Genomic DNA, 18,805 nt, shown 5'->3' with positions numbered 1-18,805 from the left:
ATCCAACCCCGCCCACACCCCATACAACCGCGCCCACTCCCCATTCTACCCCGCCTGTCCCCAACCCCATCCAACCCCGCCTGCACCCAACCCCATCCAACCCCGCCCCCAACCCGTCCACCCCACCAGCCTCCAACCCCATTCATCCCCGCCTGTCCCCAGCCCCATCCAACCCCGCCTGTCCCCAACTCCATCCAATCCCGACTGTCCCTAACCCCATCCAACCCCATCCAACCCCTCCTGTCCCCAACCTCATCCAACCCTGCCTGTCCCCAACCCCATTCAACCCCACTTGCCCCAACCCCATCCAATCCCGCCCCCACCCCCATCTAACACCACCACCACCCCATCCAACCCCGCATATCCCCAACCCTGCCTGTCCCCAACCCCATCCAACGCAGCCGTCAACCCCGTTCAACCCTGCCCCCAACCCTGTCCAACCCTGCCCAACCCCACCTGCCCCCAACCACGTCCAACCCTGCCTGCCCCCAACCTATCCAACCCCATCTGCCCCCAACCAACTCTGTCCCCAACCCTGTCCAAACCTGCCTGCCCCAACCCCATCCAACCCAGACCTCACCCTCATCCCCATCCAACCCCGCCTGTCCCCAACCCAATCCAATCCCACAACCAACCCACATCCAACCCTGCCCGTCCCCAACCCCGTCTGTCCCCAACCCCATCCAACGCAGGCCTCAACCCCATTCAACCCTGCCCCCAACCCTGCAACCCCACCTGCTCCCAGCCCCATCCAACCCCGCCTGCCCCAACCCCATCCAACCCCATCTGTCCACAATCCCATCCAACCCCGTCTGTCCCCAACCCCAACCCCAACCACATCCAACCCCATCCCCATCCCCATCCCCACCCCATCCCCATCACCATCCAACCCCGCATGCCCCCAACCCCGCATGCCCCCAACCCTATCCAACCCCGTCTGTCCCCAACCCCACCCCCACCTGCCACCAACCCCATCCAACCCCGCCTGTCCCCAACCCCATCCAACCCTGCCTGTCCCCAACCCGACCTGCCCCCAACCCCATCCAACCCCGGCTGTCCCCAACCCCATCCAACCCTGCCTGTCCCCAACCCCACCTGCCCCCAACCCTGTCCAACCCCGCCTGTCCCCAACCCCATCCAACCCCGTCTGTCTCCAACTCCGTCTGTCCCCAACCCCGTCCAACCCCATCCCCCATCCAACCCCGCATGCCCCCAACACCGTCCCCAACCACATCCCCAACCCCAACCCCATTCCCATCCCCATCCAACCCCGCATGCCCCAACCCCATCCAACCCCGTCTGTCCCAAACCCCACCCCCACCTGCCACCAACCCCATCCAACCCCCTCCCCACCCCCACCTGTCCCCAACGCCTGTCCCCAACCCCGCCTGTCCCCAACCCTGCCTGTCCCCAACGCCATCCAACCCCATCTGTGCCCAACCCCATCACCATCCCTATCCAACCACATCTGTCCCCAACCCCACCTCCCCCAACCCCATCCAACCCCACCTGTCCCCAACCCCACCCCCACCTACCCCCAACCCCGTCCAATCCTGTCTGTCCCAAAACCCGTCCCACCCCGCCTGTCCCCAACCCCGCCTGTCCCCAACCCCGTTCACCCCTGCCCCCCAAACTCGTTCAAATCTGCCCCCAACCCCACGTGCCCCAACCCCATCCAACCCCATCCAACCCTGTCCCCAACACCATCCAACCCTGTCCCCAACCCCAACCAACCCCGCCCACACCCCATCCAACCCCGCCCATCCCCCATCCAACCCCGCCTGTCCCCAACCCCATCCAACCCTGCCTGCACCCAACCCCATCCAACCCCGCCCCCAAACCCGTCCACCCCACCTGCCTCCAACCCCATTCATCCCCGCCTATCCCCAACCACATCCAACCCTACCTGGCCCCAACCCCATCTAACCCTGCCCACTCCCCATCCAACCCCGCCCACACCCCATCCAACCCCGCCCACTCCCCATTCTACCCCGCCTGTCCCCAACCCCTTCCAACCCCGCCCCCAAACCCGTCCACCCCACCAACCCCATTCATCCCCGCCTGTCCCCAGCCCCATCCAACCCCGCCTGTCCCCAACCCCATCCAATCCCGCCTGTCCCCAACCCCATCCAATCCCCCTGTCCCCAACCCCATCCAATCCCGACTGTCCCTAACCCCATCCAACCCCTCCTGTCCCCAACCTCATCCAACCCTGCCTGTCCCCAACCCCATCCAACCCCACTTGTCCCCAACCCCATCCAATCCCGCCCCCACCCCCTTCTAACACCACCCCCACCCCATCCAACCCCGCCCATCCCCAACCCCGTCTGTCCCCAACCCCGTCCAATGCAGCCGTCAACCCCGTTCAACCCTACCCCCAACCATGTCCAACCCTGCCCAACCCCACCTGCCCCCAACCACGTCCAACCCTGCCTGCCCCCAACCCATCCAACCCCATCTGCCCCCAACCAACTCTGTCCCCAACCCTGTCCAAACCTGCCTGCCCCAACCCCATCCAACCCAGACCTCACCCTCATCCCCATCCAACCCCGCCTGTCCCCAACCCCATCCAATCCCACCCCCACCCACATCCAACCCTGCCCGTCCCCAACCCCGCCTGTCCCCAACCCCATCCAACGCAGGCCTCAACCCCATTCAACCCTGCCCCCAACCCTGCAACCCCGCCTGCCCCCAACCCCATCCAACCCCGCCTGCCCCAACCCCATCCAACCCCGTCTGTCCACAACCCCATCCAACCCTGTCTGTCCCCAACCCCAACCCCATCCCCATCCCCATCCCCACCCCATCCCCATCCCCATCCAACCCCGCATGCCCCCAACCCCGCATGCCCCCAACCCTATCCAACCCGTCTGTCCCCAACCCCACCCCCACCTGCCATCAACCCCATCCAACCCCACCTGTCCCCAACCCCATCCAACCCTGCCTGTCCCCAACCCGACCTGCCCCCAACCCCATCCAACCCCGGCTGTCCCCAACCCCATCCAACCCTGCCTGTCCCCAACCCCACCTGCCCCCAACCCTGTCCAACCCCGCCTGCCCCCAACCCCATCTGTCCCCAACCCCATCCAATCCCGTCTGTCACCAACTCCATCTGTCCCCAACCCCGTCCAACCCCATCCCCCATCCAACCCCGCATGCCCCCAACCCCGTCCCCAACCCCAACCCCAACCCCATTCCCATCCCCATCCAACCCCGCATGCCCCAACCCCATCCAACCCTGTCTGTCCCCAACCCCACCCCCACCTGCCACCAAGCCCATCCAACACCACCCCCACCCCACCTGTCCCCAACGCCTGTCCCCAACCCCGCCTGTCCCCAATGCCATCCAACCCCATCTGTGCCCAACCCCATCCCCATCCCCATCCCCATCCAACCACATCTGTCCCCAACCCCACCTGCCCCCAACCCCGTCCAACCCCGCCTGTCCCCAACCCCATTCAACCCTGCCCCCAACCCCGCCTGCGTCCAACCCCGCCTGCAACCAACCCGCCCCCAACCACATCCAACCCCGCCTGTCCCCAACCCCACCTGCCCCCAACCCCGTCCAACCCTGCCTGTTCCCAACCCCGTCCAACCCGCCTGCCCCCAACCCCGTCCAACCCCGCCTGTCCCCAACCCCACCTGTCCCAAACCCCATCCCAATCCAACCCCATCCTCCATCCAACCCCGCATACCCCCAACACCATCTGTCCCCGTCCCCGACTCCATCCCCAAGCCCAACCCCATCCCCATCCCCATCCAACCCCGCATGCCCCAACTCCATCCAACCCCGTCTGTCCCCAACCCCACCCCCATCTGCCACCAACCCCATCCAACCCCGCTGTCCACAACCCCACCCCCACCTGCCCCAACCCCATCCAACCCCGCCTGTCCACAACCCCATCCAACCCCGCCTGTCCCCAACCCCGCCTGTCCCCAATCCCATCTGTCCCCAACCCCGTCCAACCCCGCCTGTCCCCAACCCCGTCCAACCACGCCTGTCCCCATCCCCATCCAACCCCATCCCCCATCCAACCCCGCATGCCCCCAACCCCATCTGTCCCCAACCCCAACCCCATCCCCATCCCCATCCCCATCCAACCCCGCATGCCCCAACCCCATCTAACCCGTCTGTCCCCAACCCCACCCACACCTTCCACCAACCCCATCCAACCCCGCCTGTTGCCAACCCCACCCCACCTGCCACCAATTCCATCCAACCCCGCCTGTCCCCAACCCCACCCCCACCCCCACCTGTCCCCAACCCCATCCAACCCCGCCTGTCCCCAACCCCATCCAACCCGCCTGTCCCCAACCCCGCCTGTCCCCAACACCAGCCAACCCCGTCTGTCCCCAACCCCATCCCCATCCCCATCCAACCCCATCTGTCCGCAACCCCACCTGCCCCCAACCCCGTCCAACCCCGCCTGTCCCCAACCCCGTTCAACCCTGCCCCCAACCCCATCTGCGTCCAACCCCGCCTGTCCCCAACCCGCCCCCAACCCCATCCAACCCTGCCTGCCCCCAACCCCATCCAACCCTGCCCCCTCCCCATCCAACCCCGCCTGCCCCCAACCCCATCCAAGCCCGCCTGCCCCAACCCCATCCAACTCCGCCTGCCCCCAAACCCATCCAACCCTACCCCCAAACCCGTCCACCCTGCCAGCCTCAAACTCCATTCATCCCCGCCCACCCCCAACTACGTTCAACGCTGCCCCCAACCTCGTCCATCCCCGCCTGCCCCCACCCCACCTCAACCCCGCCCCCCCAAACCCATCCCCTCCCACCCCAACTCCATCCTACCCCGCACCCCCATCTGCCCCGTCCAGCTCCACCCACCGTCCAACCACTGTCCAACCCCAGTCCACAACCCCCCTCCCCATCATTTAGAGATGGTGCCTGGACTGTCCAGAACTGTTCCTGGCAGCATTTCTGGGAGCCCAGTTCATTTTTTTTTGGAAAGATTTTCTTTTTTAATAGATATTTTTATTAGAAATTTAACATTTTTACAAGTTTACAAAAATAAACAAAACTCTCAGATATAAACATTGATATACAATTAACTCAAATATACAATAGCCAAAATTTAACAAGAGAGAAAAAAAAACAAAAAAGAAAAAAAAACTCAACTGTCTATTAATCTAACCGACAACTAACCAGAGTGTATATTAAAGTCTCTTACATGCTCGGAATGTGTTAACATCAGATGTAATAAAACCCGTATTCGTGCGGGATTCCTCTCCCGAGGGGCCCCGGACCAGCCAGGTTTGTAATCTCAATTAAATAAAAGCCCTTGTTAGGATAGCCGAAATATCTGTATTTATGTAACTCAAGAAGGGCTGCCATATTTTATAAAATAATTCGGTCTTTCGGTGCACCATATTTGTGAGGAAGTCAAGGGGAATACATTCCATAATTAATCTTTGCCAATTTGAAAGTCCAGGGGGGCTCTCAGCCACCCAGTTCACCAAAATACTTTTCCTTGCACAGAAAGAAAGAATAGAAAATAGTCTCTTCCTGTACGTGTCCAGGGAGGGAAAGTTCGAAAAGCCTAAAAGGAGAGATACAGGGTCCACTTTAATTTCCGTTCCTAAAATTTCTGTCAGGGTACTTGCTACTTTAGTCCAATATCTACGGATCTTATGACAGGTCCATAGGCAATGTATAAGAGTGCCCACCTCTATTTTGCATTTAGGACACACTGGAGATGCTCCTGCCTTAAATTTTGCCAGTCGAACCGGTGCTATATGGGCCCTATGAAGTATCTTCAGCTGGATAGCCTGGGTTCTGTTACAGATAGTAATTCTTCTAGCATTTTCCCAAATATCATTCCATGTTTCTATAGAGATTTCTAGTCCCAAATCCTGATCCCATGTTTTAAGCAGATTATCCATATCTCCCGATACTTCATCATGTAGTAAATGATAAATAGTACTGACGGAAGATACCCCCACTGGTCGTAGGACACTACATTCTCTATCTGATTTATAAAGACTATCTAATAATGTAGTCTTCTTCTGTATATAATCTCGAATTTGGAAGTATCGAAAGAGGTCTCCATTAGGTAATCCGAATTTCTGACGCAGCTGTTCAAAAGACATCAGGACCCCATCTTTAAATAGATCCCCTAAACATGAGATACCCCTGGATCTCCAGAGTTTAAAAGTGGCATCTGTTAACCCCGATTGGAATCCCCATGCTCCCACTATCGGTGCACAGGGGGATGTTTTATGTGAATTGCCCTCATTTTGCCGCATTATATTCCAAGCCTTGATTGTATTTAGTATTATAGGGTTTTTACAGTGATCTGTAATGATTTTCCTCTTGTCTGAGAATAAAAGGTTAATAAGTGGGTATTTTACTTGAGAGGCCTCGATGTCCAACCAGATTGATTGTGGATCAGACAAGACCCAATCTTAATAGGGAACTTAACTGATATTTCCTAAAGTCTGGGAATTCCAATCCTCCCCTTGTCTGTGGAAGCTGTAGCTTCTTCAGCTTAATGAGGGGCCGCCTATGATTCCAGATAAAGGAACCCAGCCAGCCATATAATTTACATAGAGCCGTCCTCGGCAGCATCACCGGAAGCATTCTCATAGGATATAGGAGACGGGGCAGGACATTCATTTTGATTAGTGCTATTCTACCCAACCAGGAAATTGGAAGGTCTCCCCATCGGTGGAGGTCCTGCCTTATCCTTTCCAGTAAATGCACAAAATTAGCCTTATACAATTGACCAAATACTGGAGAAATAAAAATGCCTAAACATAAGAAGCCCTCCAGGGACCAACGAAAGGGAAAAAGGGATTCGTCCACTAAGTAGGGTGTCATAGCAAGGCCACCCATTGGCATAGACTCCGATTTTGAAAAATTAATTTTATAGCCTGAGAATGCGCTAAATGTATTAATAACTTGGATTAGGCGAGGTATGGACATCAGAGGATTACTGAGGAATAGAAGAACATCATCTGCATAAAGGGTAATTTTATGTTTACCTGTACCAATCCTCGGGGCCGTTATATTAGGATCAGCTCGTATAGCTTCTGCTAGTGGTTCAATTATTAGCGTAAATAACAATGGCGAGAGGGGACATCCCTGATGGCAGCCCCTACCCACACTGAAGCTATCCGAACCTAATCCATTGGTAACCACAACTGCTTTGGGATCACTATACAATGTTGAGACCCATTTGGTAAACACCTGTCCAATGCCAAACCTTTCCAATGTGTAAAACAAATATGACCATTCAACCCTATCAAATACCTTTTCCGTGTCTAATGAAACCACTACTCCTGGTATCTTTCCCTGATGACAGGCTTGAATCATATTCAAAACCCTTCTAATATTATTGGATGATCTACGGCCCTTAATAAACCCCGTCTGATCCTCCTTTATAATATGTGGCAGTACCCTATCTCGTCTCAGTGCTAATGTTTTAGAAAGGATTTTAAAATCTACATTTAGCAAGGATATTGGTCTGTATGATGTACAATCTTCTGGATCCTTTCCTTTTTTAAGGATAAGAGAGATATTTTCCTCTTTCAGCGAAGGCGGGAGACAGCCCTGACTCTTTGCATAGTTATACATGTCCATAAGTGGACCAGCCAATATTTCTGTAAATTCTTTATAGAATTCAGCTTGAAAACCATCTGGGCCCGGTGCCTTACCACTCTGAAGTTGCCTAATTATATCAAGTATTTCTTGGACTGTAAAAGGAGCATTTAGGACCGATACTTGTTCTGGAGTTAGGCCTGGAAAGGTCAAATTTTTAAAAAATGACTGCATCCTCCTCGTCCTATCTTCACAATCCTGTGATTTATATAACTCAGAATAAAATTCTCTAAAGATCACATTAATCTTTTTATGATCATGAGTCAAAATACTCGTACTTTCCTTGATAGACGTAATAGTCTGAGGGGCCTTTTTTTTCTTTGCAAGAAATGCTAAGTATCTACCCGGTTTATCGCCGTATTCATATAACCTTTGTTTGCAAATAATATTTCCCTCTTAGCCGTTTGAGTAAGCGTAGTGTTTAGAGCTGTCCTAAGAGCTGTAATCCTTTGCAATTTAATAATAGAAGGTCTATCAGTGTATGCTGTTTCAGCTGCTTTTAAGCGAGCTTCAAGCAGATGCTGTTGTTCTCCCTTCAATTCCTTCTGGGTCGCTGAATAGGAGATGATCAAACCTCGCGTGTAAGCTTTGATGGTCTCCCACATCATTGATGAGTTGCTAGCTGTACCTGAATTAATTTCTAAAAAAGTTTTAAATTCTTGAGAGAAGTACTTTACAAATTTACTATCTTTCATTAGGAAGGGGTCCATACGCCAATGCCGAGGGGATGTCCCATTGTTCCTTGCCTTAGTTTCCATATGTACAGCAGCGTGATCGGAAATTACTATACTACCTATTTTACAGGATGATATGGAATTTTAAAAAATCGAGGGGGCAAAAAACATATCAATTCTGGTATGACATTTATGTGGATTGGAGTAGAAAGAAAAATCTCTGCCCTGTGGATGAAGACATCTCCATACATCTACTAATCCTAATTCTTTGTTCAGATCCACCAATTGTCTAGATCTGGGAGATACTCCTGCAGTACTCTTGGGAATCCTATCTATTTCCGGATCCATAATACAATTAAAGTCTCCCCCTATAATTATATGACGGGCACCAAAAGCCATCAATTTTGAAAAGGCTTCCGTTATAAATTTAAAGAGATGTGCCGGGCGGCAGTACAAATTTAAAATCCCATATTCCTCTCCATTTATGAGGGCTTTAATCAAAATATATCGTCCAGATTCGTCTTTTATCTGCTTTAGGATTTTGAAAGGGAAATTCTTTCGGACAAGAATAACAACTCCCCTGCTTTTTGAGCTAAAAGAAGAAAGAAAGGCCTGATCAAATCCACCTGTCGTAATTTCAAGTGTTCTTCATCCGACAGGTGTGTCTCCTGTAGGAGAGCTATATCAACTCTTTCCTTCTTAAGATTTGATAATATTTTCTTCCTTTTGACTGGCGAATTACTCCCCTTGACATTCCAGGTGCACCACTTAACCGACTGATCAACCATAATCATCTGGGCCAATCCGAGATCCCTCGGGAGGGGGATCCCTATCCAGAACATCCCAAGCGTAGAGCATATAAAATTTACAAAAATAAAGCCTCTCTAATACACCCACAACAATACAATAAAAAACTATTTCTAAATAAAAAAAAATAAAACGTATCTAAGTGGAGATTTTCCCCCTTGTTCCCAGGGGGTGTCACTTCCTCTCCAAAAGTCCATCATATCCTCTCCCAACCAATGCCCCACCCTTGACCCAGGCGCTCCTCAATAAAATGAGGAGAATTCAAATATAATACAAAGCTAGAGTTAACAGTGAGCACCCTACCCCCACCCATACCAACACCTGGATATATTTGGTAATGTTAATACCATATATAAACATATAACTATAAAATTACCACCTCAACAAATAATAATTAAATATAATAACAAGGGAAAACAACCCCGCTCCTAGAGACAGAGGTAAAATTGAATAAGGTAACCACCTCCCCCCACCAACATTAACCAAACCCCCCAGCTATATATATATATATATATATATATATATACATATATATACATATACACACACACACATACATACATTCCTCATATATACATAAAGTAATAAAAGAAAACAACCCCAAGGGGGGGGAGAAAATCAAATCCCTCTCCCCACCCCCCATGATAATATTAAACAGTAAAGTAAGAGAAAGAAAAAAAAATAGGGGGGGATATAAACCAAAGCAGGGGGAAAGGCAAACCAACATCCATTATGTCTTACAGTTTATCTAAGAGAGTCCAAGAATTCCTTAGCCTTTTCTGGCGATCCGAAGTTATATACGGATCCTTCATGGTTAAAGCCTAATGTCGCTGGGTAGCATAAGGAGTACTGAATATTTAAGTCCCTTAAACGCTTCTTTGCCTCGTCGAATGCCTTCCTCATTCGAACCAGAGCTGGGGAAAAGTCCTGGAATAACATGATCTTGGATCCTTTGTAGATCATAGCTTGGGGGTCTTTTCCGAGATTTCTAGAGGCTTCTAGAAGTATCTGCCTCTCCTTGTAGCTCTGCAGCCGAAACAGGACCGGGCGGGGACGCTGGTTCGAGCCGGGCCCGCGTGTTGCGATCCGGTAGGCCCATTCTACCCTTACCTGGCCTGATCCAGCCTCCAGATTTAAAAGCTGTGGCAGCCACTGCTCCAGGAATGCTGTAAGCTGGCCTTCCTCTTCCCATTCGGGAAGGCCCAGCAAACGAATATTTTTTTGACGACCTCGATTATCGAGGTCGTCAATGTAATTCTCTAAGGTCCGGACTCGCTGTTCGAGAGTCCGGACCTGATCCACGGCCGATTGTGCTGTAGTTTCTGAGGTCGCGGCCTTTAACTCCGCCCCTCCGACTCGGCGCTCGATTTCCTGAATGTCTCGGTCGTGCTTCAGCAACGCGGCCAAAAGTGAGTCCCATCGATTTCGGGACTACTCGATAAACGCGTCGATCTTCGCGTCCAGCTTGGAGATCATCTCCACAAGGCTCGCCACCGTAGGTAAGTCCCCCAGGGCAGCTGCGGATGCCTCTGCTGCAGCTGGAGAGGGTGGGGGAGGGGTTCCTGCTTGTTGAGAGCTGTGGGCTCCCTTCCCTTTAGTCATTTTAACTAAAGATTAGATTATTTAAGTTTAATATTTAACAACTAATTAAGTTAAACAATTATTATAAATGATTTGGTGAGTGTGGTGGGGGTGGGTGACCCACTTTACCCAAGTCTTGGGAGGAGCACTGTAGACTCAGACTTGCTGGGTCGCCGCCATCTTGAATCCCCCCCCAGTTCATTTTTAATCATTGTACCTGTAAACAAAAGATGTGATCAGGGTTGAAACAGCTCTTTGACGTAGTGTTTCTGTCAGGACCTCAAGATCTTCTTTGAATAATCCAATATTCGGATAATTGATACGTGGATAATCAAGGTTCTTCTGTACATGGAAACACTATCACCTGCAAGTTCCCCTCCAAGTCAGTCACCATCCTAATTTGGAGATATCTTCACTGTCGCTGGGTCAAAATCCTGGAATTCCCTCCCTAACAGCATTGTTGGGTCAATCCACAATAGGTGGACTGCAGTGGTTCAAGAAGGCAACTCACCACCATATTTTCAAGGACAACTAGGGACAGCAATAAATGCTGGCCAGCCCGTGATGCCCAAATCCCATGAATGAATTTTTAAAAATGAGACAGAAAGAGCTGATGGTGGTTTAACCTGAGGGCCACCATGCCTCAGGTGAGTAACAAGGCATGGTAACCTAAACCATTGCAGTAGTTGAGTCTATGCTGTTCGGGTCACATTATATCATAAGCTAGCTGTCTAGGCAACTGAGCTAACTGACCACAGCATTCCAGTATTGCTTCTTTATCCATTGAGGATTGACAAATTATGACCAATGCTCCGCTACTTCTACCTTTGTTAATTTTAGAAATGCTAAGAATTTTAGAAAATCCTCTTCAACGTGCTCATCTATCAGTTTCTCACTGTTTTCAGATCTACTCTAACCTTGGTTTCTTTATTGTTCAAAGCATTAATGCCAACATATCACAAAATTGAATGTCCCAGGAAGTGAAATGTGCATGTGAGTTGCTGTCTTAACATTTTGTCCATTCACAGTGACAACATCTTCAATGAAACTCGAGGCTCCAATAGAAATGCCAAACGGTTTATCATTGTAGTGACAGATGGAGAAATATTCAGAGATGACAGAAATCTAACAGATGTAATCAACTCAGATAAAATGGTGAATATAACACGGATAGCTGTTGGGGTAAGTATATTAATGAAAGCTTCTTGGCGTAGCCTCAGTAAGTGTCAGAGATTCGTATGATGTTAAAGCCTCCACTGGGTAGCCAAGTTGACATATCCTTTATTTGCGAAAGATGATTGCAGTGCAACCTCAGAATATGCCCTCCTGTATGACAGCATGAGCACTAAAGAACCTGTCCTTATAAGCAGATGATAAATTTCACCTGACAGATGCTCCATGCGACTGTTTGAAGGCTTTTATGATGCTGTACGTAAAGGCAACACAAGCACTGTGGACACTTCTGTTCTTGATTGAAGTTTGAGTGTTTTTTCCTAACGTTTTATTGAAATCAGTCATTTTTGATTGGATCCTTCAGACTGTGTTTTAATTGGTTGAAAGCCAGTTTGATGGGCATAATTAAAACTAAATAGTCAATAGTCCGTCCAACAGTTACTAGCTATAATTTTACTCTGGTGATGAAGACATCTTTGTGATTCTGGACATGGACAAACATGTGACTATGCGAGGTGTTGCCATGATGTTTTGCATGATGTTTTGGACCATAGGTGTTGCCATGATGTTTTGCATTTGATCTCCTGGTAGAACAGAGTATTGGTGGTGATGAGACCATATTCTGTACGGAGAAGAATACAGCTGGAGTTGACATTTCCAATTCATTCCCTGTTAATTAAATTTCCAAGAGGAATAACCTTATCTTTATTTGGAACCCACGGAGAGCTTGATCATGTTTGGCATAGGCATCTTCTTGGTCTTGTATCTATGTGGTTGTGATACCTGTCCAACAGTACAGGGCTGTAACATGGACCATATAAAGAGGCTCTAAAAGCACTGGAATCAAAAACATCAATAGTGCCTGTGGAAGATTGTACATATCAAATGAAAGGACAAGTGCACCAATTGCAGTGATGTCTCTCAAACAGATATCACATGCATCATTGCTTGATCATCCACATTACCTTTGTTGGATTACGTTTAGGTCTGATGTCAAATAGCAGGTTCCCAAAGAAAATCATCTTCACCAGAAGAAATGCTTCAAGGCTGTGCTGAAAGTCAAAGTGAAGATATGTAATGTTGACACCAAATTCTAGAAGATCACCCTGAACTGAACTGGATGGATGCAGTGTTATAAAGACTATTTGAGATCAAATGGTAACAAAATGAACAAGAAAAGTGAGAGTGGAGAAAATGACCCAAGCTAAGAACGCATGACCAGACATCCCACATGAGAATAAATGTCTAACATGCCATAAAGTTTGTACATTCTAAATTGATTTCATCAGCCACCTTTGGTTTCTTGGAAGACAATCAGTTTGCTTGCAAAGAATAGTCAATAATAATAAGACAGGTAGCTCAGAAGCAAAACCTTCACCACCTGTAAATAAGTAGCATTTAAGAGAAAAAGACTTACATTTATCAAAGAAATTTTCTAACCACAGGATCTCTCAAAGTATTTCACAACAAATTAATATTATTTTGAAATGTCATGTAGGAAATATAGTCATAGAGATGTACAGCATGGAAACAGGCCCTTCGGTCCAACCCATCCATGCCGACCAGATATCCCAACCCAATCTAGTCCCACCTGCCGGTACCCGGCCCCTATCATATACCCATCCAAATACCTCTTAAATGTTGCAATTTACCGTCTCCACCACTTCCTCTGACAGCTCATTCCATACCCGTACCACCCTCTGTGTGAAAATGTTGCCCCTTGGGTCTCTTTTATATCTTTCCCCTCTCACCCTAAACCTATGCCCACTAGTTCTGGACTCCCCGACCCCAGGGAAGACTTTGCCTATTTACCCTATCCATGCCCCTCAATTTTGTAAAGCTCTATAAGGTCACCCCTCAGCCTTTGACACTCCAGGGAAAACAGCCCCAGCCTGTTCAGCCTCTCCCTGTAGCTCAAATCCTCCAACCCTGGCAACATCCTTGTAAATCTTTTCTGAACCCTTTCAAGTTTCACAACATCTTTCCAATAGGAAGGAGACCAGAATTGCACGCAATATTCCAACAGTGGCCTAACCAATGTTCCTGTACAGCCACAACATGACCTCCCAACTCCTGTACTCAATACCCTGACCAATAAAAGAAAGCATACCAAACGCCTTCTTCACTATCTTATCTACCTGCAACTCCACTTTCAAGGAGCTATGAACCTGCACTCCAAGGTTTCTTTGTTCAGCAATACTCCCTAGGACCTTACCATTAAGTGTATAAGTCCTGCTAAGATTTGCTTTCCCAAAATGCAGCATTTATCTGAATTAAACTCCGTCTGCCACTTTTCAGCCCATTGGCTCATCTGGTCCAGATCCTGTTGTAATCTGAGGTAACCCTCTTCACTGTCCACCGCACCTCCAATTTTGGTGTCATCTGCAAACTTACTAAGTGTACCTCTTATGCATCCAAATCATTTATGTAAATGACAAGAAGTAGAGGACCCAGCACCGATCCTTGAGGCACTCCATTGGTCACAGGCCTCCAGTCTGAAAAATAACCCTCCACCACCACCCTCTGTCTTCTACCTTTGAGCTAGTTCTGTATCCAAATGGCTAGTTCTCCATGTATTCCATGAGATCTAACCTTGATAATCATTCTCCCATGGGGAACCTTGTCAAACGCCTTACTGAAGTCCATATAGATCACATCTATCACTCTGCCCTAATCAATCCTCTTTGTTACTTCCTCAAAAAAACTCAATCAAGTTTGTGAGATGGTAATGACAAAATCATCTGTTTTTGTGCTATTCACTGAAGAATACATATTGATCAGAATACCAGGGACAACGTCCTTGCTCTTCTTCAGAATAATGGATTGGGATTTTTAAATTTATCAGAGATGGCAGTCAAGATCTTGTTTTAACATGAAGACAGCATTATGTAGCAGAGAAGAGGCCCTTTGGCCCATCAAAGTTGTGATGACCTACCTACATTAATTCCACTTTCCAGCACTTGGCCCATAGCCTTGAATGCTATGACATTTCAAGTGCTCATTCATGTACTTTTAAAAAGTTGGAATTTCCCTTCTCCACTACCCTCTCAGGCACTGTGTTTCAGATTCCCAGCACCCTCTGGGTGAAAAAGGTTTTTCTCAAACTCCTCTAAATCTTTACCTTAAAATTATTGATCTTTCAACACTTTCGGCTTTAATTTCTGAGAGCTAGCCCAGGAGTAAGATTTTTAATTAATTCATTCACAGGATGTAGGTGTTGCTGGATTACCCATCCACAACTTCCCAGAGGGCAGTTAAGGGTCAAGCACATTGCATGGGACCTGGAGTCACATGTCGGCCAAACGATGAAAGGATGATAGTTTTCTTCCTTAAATGACATTAGTGAACCAGATTTTACCTCAAAAGTAACTAACTCAATTTGACATAGTGTAACTATCACTAGAACGTGGTAATATTTTTGTCATATTTCTAGCCTTTTACCAATTTTGTAGGAAGGAAATTTATAGTGATTGGTGATGTGCTTTCTAGGTTCAGTTGGTAAAGAGTTTACTTTTAACACGATGAAATGGATTTGGAACATTAACTTTTTAAAATTAAGATATTAAGATATTTCGTAGAATATAGCCATTGGAATCTGAGAAATTGTTTACAGATGTCTTTGTAAGGGTCTCTGGACTTGAAATGTTAACTGTGGTTTCTCTCTATGATACAGCCAAACCTGCTGATTTTCTCCAGCAATTTCTGGGAATTCATTGTGTGTGAAATTTGTTTACAATTGTGATGTTACATTTGGCTTCTTGAATAGCTTCCAAATTCGTATCTGCAAAACCATTCAGACTGCCTATTTCCATATCAGTAATCCATTATCACATCCAAGACAGCCTGCTCCCTGGTTGGGACCATGACATAATTGCTCTAGGAAGCTATCCGTAATGCACTGTGTGAATTCATTGTCAGAGATACCCTTTCCAACTTAAGGAACCCAATCAACATGAAGTTCAAAGGCACCTGTAATCGTTGCTCTATTCTTTTTACATACTATAACTTGTTGATTCTTACTCTTTCCTACAGTGTAACTACTGTTTAGGGGCCTATGCACTTCTGCTCCTATTGTTTCCTTTCTTTTCTTGTTATTTACCTTCACTCAAATGAGCTATACATAGTCTGAGCCTAGATCATCTCTCCCTCATTACACCTCTATTGACAGGGCTGCCCCACCATCTTTTCCTTTCATCTTATATTTCCAAAAGGTCAAACATCGCTGAATATTAAGTTCTCAGTTCTGATTTTCTTGTAACCATGTCTCCGTTACGGTTACAAGCTCATATTCATTTCCCTCGATTTCCCCTGTCAGTTAATTTTCATGCATGAAAATGCAAAGCCTTTCGTCTTGTCTCTCTGCCATTTTAAATCACCCTAGCTCTCTCTGTACTGTGGCCTTATTTGCCTCTTGCCTTGATTACCCTTTTTTTTTATTGCCCTGATCCTTGTATCTTTGATCCAAATCTGTTTGAAAGAGCTGAACTCAATGTATGAAGTAAATGCTACTTTGAAACCAACTAAGTGTGGCAGCAAGGAACCCTGGCAAAATTGTAGGAGCAAGATCCTGCTGACCGAGGACAAAAGACACAGGAGGTAGACAGCATTTACGCATGTAATGGATTTTTTTTCAAGCAAAAGCCGATTAATACAGTGAGAGGGCCAAAGGATCTTCCTGATTCTGGATTCAATATGAGAACACAATCATTCCCTCAACCTTCAGCTCAGATCAGAAGAGATCAATGACACACACTGATTTTTACAGTAAAAAAAAACAGTATTTTTTAATACACTGTTACAATTATCATACACAAGTGGTTACTGTGCCTTTCACTTCCCCTCTATGGGACTAATCCTGTAAAACATCTGACCAATTATGGGCATTCCAAAGACAACCCTAGGTTCCCTAAGACTTTTAACAATTATTGTTATCTCTAGGCCTTGGGATCTTTCTATGTTGCATTCCAAAGTTATTGGCTGTTCTCTTTTGGTCCTGTCCATGGTTTGCTTATCTCGGAGAACTGCTTGAATTCTATTGTTCATTGTACTTGCTATCTCCATGAAATTTTGTTACTTTTTATATAAAAGACAGTGGATTCTGTTATAAAATTCATAATATTAAAATTTTGTAATTACTCCTACTGTTAATACACTTTAGCTAATGTGACAAGATATACCAGGCATCTCTTTTATGTTTTCCCGTCATGCATTCATTATAAATTTTTATCCCTGAGATTATTTAAAGAATGTTTAACTAGAATCTATTAATATTGTAAGTAATTTAAAAGCAACAGCTAATTTCAGCGAAATATCTTTAACTGTTTTTATGGCTGAACGCATACTTTCCTTAAGACTGGAATTACTTACTTACTGTGGTTTAATGATCTTTCAAAGTTTTTATGAGTTAAAGTTCTATTATTTCTTCTTTGTTTGTTACAAATCTTCAAATTATTCATCCTTGAATCTCCTTATTGCATTGCCTTTTGCAGTCTTTGGAATCCTGTCATTCAGATATTGTTTTTTGCCTCGGAATAAACCCCTTCTCAAAAGGTGCTTTTTTTAAAAAAACACTTAATGCTGAAGTAGGCTATTTGAATTTTGTCAGTTTGGTGTCTCCTAAAAATAGCCAGTTCAAGCAGCATTTCTTTAAATTCCAGCCATTTTATGTCTATTTAAAACAAGGACAGCTCCAACAAGGGAAATCTGGGAAAAATCTCTCCAATGCTTGGAGTCTTCTTTACAATTCTTTGATAGGCTGTGGGTAATGCTGTCTTGGCCAATATTTGTTATCTATCCTCAATTGCCTTTGAGATTGATAATAAAATAAAATGGTTGTTAATATAACAGGATAACCACCTCAGCCCAAGGACAATGCTGCTGGAATTCCTAGGCCTAGCCATTTACATCATAATCTTCCCTGTATTTTAATGGCAGAAATGGAATGTTGCTGATTACTACAAAAGGCTGAACACCATTCAAATCAAAACAGTCCTCTTGACTGACACATCATCCACCAACTTAAAGCTTCCTCCAATACTGATACACAGTGGTAGCAATATGTACGTTCTAGAAGATGCAATGCAGTAACTCAATGTTCCATTGACAGCACCTTGTAAACTCTCAACCTCTACCACCTTGAAAGACAAGGCAGCAGAAACATGATATCACCACAACTTGTACATATTCCTCCAAGCTACATACTATCCTGACTTAGAACTATATTGATGTATGGTTACTGTTGCTACGTCAAAATCCAGGAACTCTCTTCCATTCAGCATTTTCAGAATACCTATTCCCGAGTGATTGTGACAGTTCAAAAAGGCAGCTCAAAACCACCTTATCAAGGACAATTAGATGTGCAACGAATGCTGGCAATGTACTTGCCAGCAATACTTCCATGCTGTGAAAGATTAAGAGTAAGCTAAAGAAAGATGAGAATTTCTGGATCCAGCAATTGTGTCTTTGCCATACCCTCATTGTGATTGAGCACCCCAGCCCTATTGAATGGCTGGCAATCTTCCATCTCTCCTGTTTCTATTTTAATCTTTATGATCCTTCCCTCCTGCCCAGTATGTCTCCTTATCTTCTGTTCCTGGTGCTTATAATCTCATCTGTACCCCAGACATCAATATTTCACCCTCCATCCCTTAGAATCTTGAACAACATCTAATCCATACCTCTGATCTTGCCAACTGTTCTAAGGAATGGTCACCAGACCTGAGATGTTATCTTTGATTTCTCTTCACAGATGCTGCCAGACCTGATGAGCTTTTCCAGCAACTTCTATTTTTGTTTCTAACTCACAACATCCACAGTTCTTTCAGTTTTTAATTTAACATTTTAATTACAGTTTATGATTGTGATAATTATTATTCCACAGGAGATAGGCATCCCTGTCTCTAGACAGTTGGGAGACTTGGTAAAGCTTACATTGTGATAATGAGCTCCATCTTTCACAG

The 18,805-nt window shown here is 46.8% G+C and overlaps 1 protein-coding gene across 3 annotated transcripts in view; it reads left to right on the top strand.

Annotated features, from left to right (window-relative positions):
- The window catches only part of LOC122561888 (integrin alpha-E-like), a 397,374-nt gene that overhangs the window by 167,239 nt on the left and 211,330 nt on the right, over positions 1 to 18,805 (top strand). For all 3 annotated transcript variants that reach the window (XR_006315137.2, XM_043714220.2, XM_043714221.2), the window contains one exon: positions 11,702 to 11,855. Coding sequence is in view for 2 of the 3 variants with exons in the window: in XM_043714220.2 (XP_043570155.2) it covers positions 11,702 to 11,855 (154 nt within the window). In the remaining variant the exon portion in view is untranslated. The remainder of the gene's footprint in view (positions 1 to 11,701; positions 11,856 to 18,805) is intronic.

The sequence above is a fragment of the Chiloscyllium plagiosum genome, unplaced genomic scaffold, assembly GCF_037043375.1.
Source record: "Chiloscyllium plagiosum isolate Xiang-an unplaced genomic scaffold, Cpla_swu_hap1 HiC_scaffold_31, whole genome shotgun sequence".
Taxonomy (NCBI): domain Eukaryota; kingdom Metazoa; phylum Chordata; class Chondrichthyes; order Orectolobiformes; family Hemiscylliidae; genus Chiloscyllium; species Chiloscyllium plagiosum.
This window is presented reverse-complemented; position numbering and strand designations above follow the sequence as displayed.